The sequence below is a fragment of the Hoplias malabaricus genome, chromosome 17, assembly GCF_029633855.1.
Source record: "Hoplias malabaricus isolate fHopMal1 chromosome 17, fHopMal1.hap1, whole genome shotgun sequence".
Taxonomy (NCBI): domain Eukaryota; kingdom Metazoa; phylum Chordata; class Actinopteri; order Characiformes; family Erythrinidae; genus Hoplias; species Hoplias malabaricus.
In genome coordinates this window covers 14,662,324-14,674,372 of record NC_089816.1, presented here as the reverse complement: position 1 = coordinate 14,674,372, position 12,049 = coordinate 14,662,324, and the positions used below count along the sequence as shown (strand labels likewise).

Sequence of the window (12,049 nt, the reverse complement as noted above, 5' to 3'; positions counted from 1 at the left end):
TCAAGTCTAAAGTTCAGTGATTGAAACTGGTTGCATTTTCTCCTCCGAGTGCGAATAGCCTATGTTCTTTAATGCTTTGCTTGATAATAACTTCTTAAAAGCTCAGCCTCTGTTAAGACCCATGATATTGATCTGTGATTATATCTAATGTCCTCAAAGTTGACGCCTAACCAAAGGTTAGCTGAATCTCTGAATCTTCACCTCTGCTTTTTGTTAGTGGTCATTCAAATAACATCTTTTTCAGACCAAAAAAAGAGAAGAGCACCTTGATAGATGCTGGAAGTACTATAAAGTGTCTCTGTATTTCTTGAGGAAAGTCATTTATAATTGTTATGCTATTTTCGAATGTCTGCGTTTTATGGAAACTCTAAAAATAAAACAAAAATAAAACATAGGATTTCACACACACACACACGGTATAACTCATATATCAATATTTGAAAATATGTTACAGGACTTTGATTCAGTGCTGCTGTGTGGGGGAAAAAGGTGAACCATCCACTGCTAAAGAATGGCATGCTGGAATCTACTATAAATAATGCACTGAGCAATGGTCATAATGCTGATGTGACCGTTTGTCTGTCCACTGTTGACCAAGGGCTCCTGGATACTAGAGCATTCCAACAGGAGTACGATTGGTAGCCACCGCTAGCAGGCCTTCAAAGGACATTTTCAATGCTGGCACAATGGGTGTGGATAACTTGTACAGGCCAGATCTATTTTCTCCATGATGAAAGAGAAGTGTCCATGACCATATCGTGTAGGAAACAATCGGCTCCCATTACAAAGTCAAATGTTAGCGGTGGAAAAACTGATTTTCAGCTATTAGGCCTTACTCAGGATGGAGCCAAAAGATTCACAATATATCAGTGTGTTTCTTTTAGTTTTGCCCTGGAGCTGTGAGGATTTTGTAGGTAACTAGTAGTGGAAGCATTAACGTGTTTGTTAGCATGTATCTCAATGGCTAATCTGTCACACATTTGCCTTTTTACATTCCCCAAAGCTGGTACATAATCTGAAACATGAATGATTAATTTACTGTTTTCTTTAAAAATGTTCCAACTAATAAATTGACTTTGTGAAATGACCTTAAAAAAGAGCAGGACTTGTACCCAGTTTTCTATTTTGCTGCTAGGCTTTCCACATTACCTCAAAGTGGGGACCAGCTAGCCCGCTAACTCAGAGTAAAGTAACTGATTCTCCGAAAATGCCTTAGGAGATGAGAAGAGACATGAAACACAAGAGAAATAAAAGCGAGTGGGGTTTAGTTATCTCCCTTTTTTTTTTTTACTTTTCTTTCCTCTGGCAACATGTGTTTTGTGTTTTGCTTCTTTAGTTGTCCACTTTAGCTAAAAGACTAACGTAGCTGAAATGTGATGGAACAAAGAGTTAGCATTATGCTAACTCCATGACTCATGAGTCAACATTCTTGGTCACATTATAAGGTTATGTTCAATAGACTTAAATAGATGTTTACTGACACTATGATGAACTGTTTCAATAAAATATGGGCATAGTACATAATGGATATAGATAAAAAAAAACACAATAACAATGTTAACTGCCAGAACTGTTAGAAAGTTCCTTGTTTTTTAACATTGGTATTAAACAATGTATTGTAAGGTGCTAGAAATCACATAGGACTATTACAGCAGGAGAGTTAACTGTGTCACAGACTAAATGTGTGAGTTGTGAGGCATGTGGAGTTCAAAGCTCCACATCTTTTATGGTTTAATCGTAAGTTTGTGGTAGAATAATGACTGTTGTTTGTATGTGGCTGAATAGAGAGAGAGAGAGAGAGAGAGAGGGAGAGAGGGGGAGAGAGAGAGGGAGAGAGAGAGAGAGAGAGAGAGAGAAAGAGAGAGAGAGAGAAGGTGGGCAGAGGGTGAGTGAGAGAGGGCGAGAGAGGGACAGATAGATAGAGAAGCCTAGCATACTGGACGAGACAGTTTGTTTTTTTACTTATTTACAGACACTGGGGGTTCTTAAACACATCAGACCAGTTTTGAGCAACAAATGGTGAGGAAACATCTGAAATTTGCAAAAAATTTTTTTTTTTTTTTTTTAGTTTTATTTAAATTACCGTCATGAACTTTGCCTTTAAGTGTAAAATTACTCTTCTTGAAGCAAACATCAAAGATTAATTATGATATTGTAGAAAGGGGCCATATATACTGCAGCATTATTCTTAAGATTAAGATCTCATCATATAAGAGTCTCTTAGATTGCAAAATGCATTAAATAGATCAACGTCTTCAGGTTAAATGTGACCACAACCTTTAACACACTCAGTGTAATCCAAAAGCCACCTCAGGTTCTTCTGTGCCTCCATTTGGCTCTGCTCTTGCTTCAGGTCACTCTGCTACACAAATAGGCACAGAAGCATTACGCCCCACTTTTAAACCTGTGATGACCTGAGAAGACGACTGAAAAATGTAGGGAAAAGTTATATTTATTGTTTTTTTTTTTTTGTAAACATCATAAAATAAATGATAGGTCTCATGGAATATTTTGAAAATCTTTTCTTTATAACGTGGAAAGTTACAACAAGTACTTAAAGTTTGCATAAATCAGAATCTTTTTTTCTTTTTATATATTTGTACAGGAAAAACTAATTGGGTCCCACAGACTGGGCTGCATTTACCAGAGGTTTCATCACTGAAGGCTGTTCTGATTTGAATGATCCTTTGAATATAGCTGAAATCTGCATTCTTTTTTCAGAGATGTTTGTAAGAAACTGTCAATATAGTTTACGTATGTCCTCTTTCAATTACCCACTGTTCACGGCACATATTTGAGGGAAAAAAGAAAAAAATGCTTCCAAATTCATACATTCATTCATTATCTGTAAACGCTTATCCAGAGAACACACCACACTCCTCACAGACAGTCACCTGGAGGAAACCCACGCAGACACAGGGATAACACACCACACTCCTCACAGACAGTCACCCGGAGGAAACACACGCAGACACAGGGAGAACACACCACACTCCTCACAGACAGTCACCTGGAGGAAACCCACGCAGACACAGGGAGAACACACCACACTCCTCACAGACAGTCACCCGGAGGAAACCCACGCAGACACAGAAAGAACACACCACACTCCTCACAGACAGTCATCCGGAGGAAACCCACGCAGACAGAGAGAGAACACACCACACTCCTCACAGACAGTCACCCGGAGGAAACCCACGCAGACACTGGGAGAAAACACCACACTCCTCACAGACAGTCACCCGGAGGAAACACACGCAGACACAGGGAGAACACACCACACTCCTCACAGACAGTCACCTTGAGAAAACCCACGCAGACACAGGGAGAACACACCACACTCCTCACAGACAGTCACCCGGAGGAGACCCACGCGGACACTGGGAGAATACACCACACTCCTTACAGACAGGCATCCCGAGGAAACCCACGCAGACACAGGGAGAAAACACCACACTCCTCGCAGACAGTCACCCGGAGGAAACCCACACAGACACAGGAAGAACACACCACACTCCTCACAGACAGTCACCCGGAGGAAACCCACGCAGACACAGAGAGAACACACCACACTCCTCACAGACAGTCACCCGGAGAAAACCCACGCAGACACAGAGAGAACACACCACACTCTTCACAGACAGTCACCTGGAGGAAACCCACGCAGACACTGGGAGAACACACCACTCTCCTCACAGAAAGTCACCCGGAGGGAACCCACGCTGGCACAGGGAGAACACACCACACTACTCACAGACAGTCATCCGGAGGAAACTCATGCAGACACAGGGAGATCACACCACACTCCTCACAGACAGTCACCCAGAGGAAACCCACGCAGACACAGGGAGAACACACCACACTCCTCACAGACAGTCACCCGGAGGAAACCCACGCAGACACAGAAAGAACACACCACACTCCTCACAGACAGTCATCCGGAGGAAACCCACACAGACAGAGAGAGAACACACCACACTCCTCACAGACAGTCACCCGGAGGAAACCCACGCAGACACTGGGAGAAAACACCACTCTCCTCACAGACAGTCATCTGGAGGAAACCCACGCAGACACAGGGAGAACACACCACACTCCTCACAGACAGTCATCCAGAGGAAACCCACGCAGACACAGGGAGAACACACCACACTCCTCACAGAAAGTCATCCAGAGGAAACCCACGCAGACACAGGGAGAAGACACCACACTCCTCACAGACAGTCACCCGGAGGATACCCACGCAGACACAGGGAGAACACACCACACTCCTCACAGACAGTCATCCAGAGGAAACCCACGCAGACACAGGGAGAACACACCACACTCCTAACAGACAGTCAACCGGAGGAAACCCACGCAGACACAGGGAGAAGACACCACACTCCTCACAGACAGTCACCCGGAGGATACCCACGCAGACACAGGGAGAACACACCACACTCCTCACAGACAGTCACCCGGAGGAAAGCCACGCAGACACAGGGAGAACACACCACACTCCTCACAGACAGTCACCCGGAGGAAACCCACGCAGACACTGGTAGAAAACAGCACTCTCCACACAGAAAGTCACCCGGAGGAAACCCCCGCTGGCACAGGAAGAACACACCACACTCCACACAGACAGTCACCTGGAGGAAACCCATGCAGACACAGGGAGAACACACCACACTCCACACAGACAGTCACCTGGAAGAAACCCACGCAGACACAGGGAGAACACACCACACTCCTCACAGACAGTCACCTGGAGCGGGACTTGAACCCACAACCTCCAGGTCCCTGGAGTTGTGTGACTTGCTGGTGCAATCGCACTGTATGTGAATATGTGACTGGGTGTGTTGCCCATGTTGGACATCCACTCACACTGTTTGTGGGATATAGTGCAGTTTCTGCAGTGCAGAGCCCAGAATAGCAAGTATTATCCGTATTATTTTTCAATGAAGCATTACAGTGATTTTGAAACTGTAATTTTAAGGTAAAAATATTATGTAGTGCTCCTTTAAAGTTAGTGTTAAAACAACACTATTTGTGTTAACGTAACACTGAGAGTGTTAAATTATTACACTAACTGTGTTGATTTAACACTAATAGTGTTGATTTATCACTGGTGAATTTGCTGGGTAGACTTTCCAGGGCAGCTGACCTTTTACTGTATTGTAAGTTTATTTTGTGCTCATTTTCTCCCCTTCCTTAGACAATGGTGTTTTACTAAAGACCCAAGACTGGAAATGAAGAGGGCAATAGAAGAAGTACAAGAAATGTCACTGAATCATTTTTATAATAATAAATACACATCTTATTTGAATTTTCCATTTCAATTTAAATGTTCACATATATGAAATATCTATCGAATATCATATTTCACAGATATATCAGTCTATATATTCATAAGCATAAAAAAACCTGAACATAACAACACTTCTAAAAAAAAAAACACACAATTACCATTAAAAAGTAAATAAATAAAAAATAAAAAAACACCGGAAAATTGGGGGGTTGTTTGACTTGCAGACTTAATCTTCATTATTTTTGTACTTTTAGGGGACATCTGCAATTGTGGGGAAACACTGTTCCCTCTGGTTTGTTTAGGTTCAGAAGCTACACACTTTTTTAGGTGGAATGGTATGTTTGGGGAAACAAAATGGCTGTTGTTTTTTTTGTGGAAGATTAAACAAACAAGCAAACATTTTTATTAGGTTTCAATTAGTAGGAAGCCTTCTCATCACTTGGTCTCATGATCTCTGTTGGAGTCACTGCCATTGTCTCATAACTGACATTCTTTTACCTAAACTTAGACACAGCTCCTTCATTCTCAGTGACACCAGCAAAACATAATGCAGTTAGACCAGTGTTTATAGTACACATACTACAATAATACAGCGTCACTCTGGGGCTTATAAAATTACAGCTTTTCTGAAAATATAATTATTAAATGTTTAAATCTTATTTGCTAGTCCTGGTCCATTCCGCTCATCCTTGGGAGGTTTGAGGCAAACACATGTTTTCTCTCTTTGGTGAGGCCAACCCACATCCATCCATCCATCCGTCCGTCCGTCCGTCCATCTATCTATCTATCTATCTATCTATCTATCTATCTATCTATCTATCTATCTATCTATCTATCTATCTATCTATCTATCTATCTATCTATAGCATGTCTTTATAGCATGTTTAAAACAGCTGGCACTGTACCAGTATAAATGGTTTATAGTTCATCTTAGATTTACAAAAAGCTTTGAGAGAGAAAATTATTCTACAGAATCCCTTTAAAAAACACTAATGATTTAGCACCTGCCCATAACAGTCAGACACATGACTTGGCAAGGGTCACTTCAGCGCTGTCCAAAAGAGAGTGTGAAGCTTAGCTTGAGGCACTAAAGGAACGATCAGGACACTAATCCTATACAAGGCTAATCCTGCAAATGAGTTACGTGGTCAATTGCATGCGAACGCTAATCAAACATAAACTTGGACAGGAGGAAGGCATTACATGAGACCAAACACTGTGTAATTTTTTTAAAGAGGTAAGAACTTGACTCAGTTGTGAAACAAATAAAAAGACCATCTGGGGATCTGTTCAGGGATGACATGCTCCATCTCAGTTAATCGCTTCCCGAACAGACTGAGAACAGAGACTCAATTGGGACTGTGTTTGGTCAAAAAGTTTAGGAAACAACAACCAATTACGAATAATGAGAGATCTGCATACAAGTTGTTTATCCTAATATTAGTTCAGGTGACATATATATTCATTCATTCATTCATTATCTGTAACCACTTATCCAATTCAGGGTCGCGGTGGGTCCAGATCCTACCCAGATTCACAGGGTGCAAGGCGGGAATACACCCTGGAGGGGGCGCCAGTCCTTCACAGTGCAGAGAAATAGAAGCACTGGGTAAACAACAGAGAAAATGAGAATGGAGAATAAAGAGAACAGAGTGAAAACGACTAAAAAGCAGAGCTTCTGCTCCTCACTGCTGTGCGCTGAAACCAGCCCTTCTAAACAGGGCTGTTTAGACAGGGGAGAACGCTCACACATGTTCATTTGTTTTTTACAAGGGGCAGAATATGTCCCTTTCAAGTGGTTTACAAGTATGTTCAGCCACGCGTTGTTGTTATGATGCCATATTCCAGTTCCTGCAACCTTTAGGACGAAAGAATTCCATTGATACATTTGCAGTCCATGTCCATACAGAGCTCTCTGCTTGACTTCAGTTCATCTGTAAACAGCAGACAAGTAAGGAACAGACCCCCATTCCATTCAAACAGGCTCAGTTTCTGGACCACCTCCCCAAAGACTCCACACACTGGGGTCTTCAGAAACAATCTCAGGGCAGAGTGAAGTTCTCAACTGCTGTCAAGTCTTTTTCCTCCAGTTCTCTCTGAACCAGCCGCTGGCGTCCACGTCCAGTTTGAGCAGCTGCATGATCCACTCGTCTTTCTGAGCCCCCTCGATGAACTCGGTCAGCGATATCTGACCTGTGAGAAGACAGAGGGTTTATTATGACTCTTAAGACAACTTCATCACAGCACACGGATAGTCATTGACGTGAAGCACTGAATACTCATGCCTATTGTGTACACAATACACAATACTAAAGCTATTGTGTACCTCCAGACTTCAAATACTGCTCTGTTTCAGTCATTACATAATGAAAGTGTGCCCAGGATGGAGCTTATCTAACAGACATGAGGCACGTTGTTTAGTTTTGACAGTATTCAAACAGAAGCACTGAAGTACTGAAGTATGTGAGACGATTAGTTCTGGATCACAGACACCACTCCACAGACGTCAATACACTTAGATTTACCGTCTTTATTCTGATCCACGAGCTCGAATATCTTGTCACACACTTCGCTGGGCGTCATCTCTGTGTTCAGTTTCTTAATTTTGCATATGATCTGTGAACAACAGTCCATACCTCACAGTTAACAACAGAAAAGTATGAGGACACAGTAAAGTCATTTAAAGTGATTCAAAATGATGTAATGTAATGTAATACAAACATGTGATATTTAATGCTTTATAAATGAAACTCAAACACTCACACCTGTGGACAGTATCACACACACTCACCCAGTCACTCACACACTCACACCTGTGGACAGTATCACACACTTACCCAGTCACTCACACACTCACACCTGTGGACAGTATCACACACACTCACCCAGTCACTCACACACTCACACCTGTGGACAGTATCAAACACACTCACCCAGTCACTCACACACACACACACCTGTGGAAAGTTTCATACACTCACCCAGTCACTCACACACTCACACCTGTGGACAGTGTAACACACTCACCCAGTCACTCACACACTCACACCTGTGGACAGTATCAAACACACTCACCCAGTCACTCACACACACACACACACACACACACACACACCTGTGGACAGTTTCATACACTCACCCAGTCACTCACACACTCACACCTGTGGACAGTGTAACACACTCACCCAGTCACTCACACACTCACACCTGTGGACAGTGTAACACACTCACCCAGTCACTCACACACTCACACCTGTGGACAGTATCACACACACTCACCCAGTCACTCTCACATTCCCACCTGTGGACAGTGTCACACACTCACCCAGTCACTCACACACTCACACCTGTGGACAGTGTCACACACTATTTCACGGAATAGCTTTCAGGGAGGGAGCTGTCAGAGGCTTCAAACTCTTTAGATGTTTGTTTCCTATCAGCAACACTGACTCTATACATGTCTCTAAACCTGAGCAGTTCACATTAAAAACAGTATTTCTCTTACTGTAATGATATGCTTGACTTCGTTCCTGTCCAGTTTGCCGTTCTCGTCTTTGTCGTAGACTTTAAAGGACCACCTGAGCCTGTCTTCCAGTTTCCCTCTGAGCACCAAGTGCACAGCTGCCACAAACTCCATGAAGTCTAGTACATTGTCCTGAAAATGCACACAGACATTTTAATGTATTATTTTTGAGTTCTGGTTCTCTGAATGCGCTCCACTGTAGTTAATTCAGTAATTCAGGTAATGAGTTCATGGACATACTGTGTAAAAAAAGGCTTGATACTGGAAAATTAATATTAATCACTGAAATGTTGATTACAATGTTATCATGCTTTACGTAACAAGAACTAAACCCATATCAATCAGTTCAACACATTAGTTTCGTAGTGTCGTTCATTTCTGAGTCATTTTAACAGCTGAATCATTTAATATAGCCACAAGATCATTAGGAACCATTCAGTAATTGAAATGAATGTTTCAGTGACTATGAGGTTTCCAGTAACTACTAAAGATAATGTAATGAATGTAGAGCAGGTAATGAGCAGGTAACAAGCCTTAGAACTGATGACTAATGATATGTACAAATCCATTTTTAACACAGAACAATGATGCAGACCTTGTTTCTGTCGAATGATTTAAATATACACTCCAAATACAGAGCCTCCTCCTCAGAGGATCTCCGCACGCCGAAGATCTTGCGGAATTCGTGGAGGTGCAACGCTCCGCTGGGACACTCATTCATGAAGGCCGCATAGAGAGACTGAATCTGAGCCAGGTCCACTTCCTCCTCACAGTCGCTCTGAGTCTGACCCATCCTCAGACATCAGCTCGGGTCCTGCTCACTGCTCTGTCAGCCACAACAGTCCAGCGACATAGTCCTGAAAAAACATCCAGAAGAATTCCAGCAGAATTGCAAAGAATAGGAAAAATCTAAAAAAAAAAAGTCAATATAATTCCAGCAGAATTCCAACTGAACTCTGGCAAAATTCGAAGGTAATTAAAGCCAAATGCAGCAATTATCCAGCGATTATAACTCCAACAAAATGCCAAATATTCCATTTAGGAATCCACAGAGTCACATTCCTATGGCACCAGCCTCCCACCACCAGCCAACTGACCTAATCTTCTTCTTTTACAACCAGGAGAGAATAGAGCTGGGCCGGTCACACTGGTATTTTTAGATTTCTTCTAAATCTCATTTAGTTCCTGATCCTGAGTCCAGCAGCTCACCACCATCATTCATTACCCAGCCTGAACTTTAGCGTCTTCACCTCCTTCTTTAGACCAGCTCCAGAAATACCTTAGTCTCATAACAGCAGCCACAAGACTGTAAACCACTTTTAAATTAATTATTAATAAAAATACAAAACATGGAATGTACGGTAACCGCTTATCCATTTCAGGGTCACGGTGGGTCCGGAGCCTGCCCGGAATCATGATAACGTTATTAATTGTTTATTTCACATAGTTACATTTGAGTACACTGCAAAAAAAAATTCTTGTAAATTTTACAGTAAAATACTGGCAGCAGAGTTCCCAGCCATTTACTGTATTTTTACAGGAACACTACTGTATTTCAAATTTACAGCATATTACTATAATTGAGTAATACAATAATTTACTGTAAATACTGCGATTTACAATAAAATACTGTAGCAGACTTGCTGTAAATTTACAGCAATGTTTACAAAGTGTAAACAATGGAATCAGTTTCAGTGTAGCTGAAACAATGCTTGTTTTCCTGATTGTGTGTAATTATGAAGTCTGAAGTTCATACTGAAATATATACAGGCTCCACCCACACCAACCAGTCATAAGCAGTTAACAGCACTTAAACTTCTCAGCTGCTTACCTCTGTCACAACCTCCCTTTCCCAGGAGGCTCAGTGTGACCTTGGCGGCATGTAAATACTAAACCAATCTCACCCCTACGGCAGACATCATTGTTTCCAGTTGGCCAGCTGATCCCTGCTCTGGGATAAAGAGAGTCACAACATAATTCGGAAAGTGACTACCCGAAACTGGAATTAAACAAAAATAATATAAAAGACACTGAGAAAATGGGAGTCCTAACAACCATGGTAGATCATCACAAACATCACCATCAGAGAAACACTTCTAAAAGCCTTTCCTCTTTGAGAAACAGGAGTAAATTTAGCTCCACAGTTTCACAAGATCTCTGCTGTGAAGAGATAACACGTGTTTATGGGTCTGAAAGGATGTGGTGCTCTCAAGAAACCCTTACTCAGACACAAAATAGAACATTTTAAAATAGGTCTTTTATTTTGAAGTGTGAAGATATCCCTGGAAAATGTACTTTGGGAATAGAAAAAGAGAACATAAAAAAAAATAATAATAACTTAATGGTCCTTTAGACTAGAAATGAATAAATCAGCACAGATTAACCTCATATAAGTTTATTGATATTATTTATTTTCCACTGTTACTTCACTCTGTAGATATGGACTTATCCAAGGGTGTGATAGTTCAAAATGCATGCGGCTCTGTAGTCCTGCGGCTTTTCCGAAGACCCTGCTGCTTCTCATATAATTCCCACTCTAATCCTCCGTCTAACACCAGGCCATAATCCCTCTTTACATAAAGAAGGATATAGCTGGGACTTCAATAGTCTAAGGTCTACAGGTAGGAGGAGGGTACCATAGCATTACAGCACCTATAAATAACAACTTCACAATAGAAGCACCAATATCATAACCTGTTACTTTAATATGAAGGCATAAGTACCTCATATATATTTTAGTCTTTTATCCATGTACACTTATTTTGAATTAAAAAAATTTGTTTCCTCCGGGTGACTGTCTGTGAGGAGCGTGGTGTGTTCTCCCTGTGTCTGTGTGGGTTTCCTCTGGGTTACTCTCTGTGAGGAATGTGGTATGTTCTCCCTGTGTCTGTGTGGGTTTCCTCCGGGTGACTGTCTGTGAGGAGTGTGGTGTGTTCTCCCTGTGTCTGCATGGGTTTTCTCCTGGTGACTGTCTGTGAGGAGTGTGGTGTGTTCTCCCTGTGTCTGCGTGGGTTTCCTCCGGGTTCTTCAGTTTCCTCTCACAGTCCAAAAACACACGTTGGTAGGTGGATTGGCAACTCATGTCCGTATGTGTTTGTGTGAGTGAATGTGTGTGTTGCCCTGTGAAGAACTGGCGCCCCCTCCAGGGTGTATTCCTGCCTTGTGCCCAATGATTCCAGGTAGGCTCTGGACCCACCATGACCCTGAACTGGATAAGCGGTTACAGATAATAA

At 42.1% G+C, this 12,049-nt stretch overlaps 1 protein-coding gene across 1 annotated transcript; it reads right to left on the bottom strand.

The window, feature by feature from the left end:
• Positions 1 to 7,364: 7,364 nt before the first annotated feature.
• On the bottom strand, positions 7,365 to 10,705 carry guca1g (guanylate cyclase activator 1g). Its single transcript, XM_066649836.1, has 5 exons — positions 10,648 to 10,705; positions 9,412 to 9,673; positions 8,799 to 8,948; positions 7,819 to 7,909; positions 7,365 to 7,486 (listed from the first exon to the last, which is right to left on the bottom strand). Exons 2-5 carry the CDS (start codon positions 9,607 to 9,609, stop codon positions 7,365 to 7,367), a joined length of 561 nt encoding a protein of 186 aa, XP_066505933.1. The 5' UTR covers positions 9,610 to 9,673; positions 10,648 to 10,705.
• Positions 10,706 to 12,049: the final 1,344 nt, after the last annotated feature.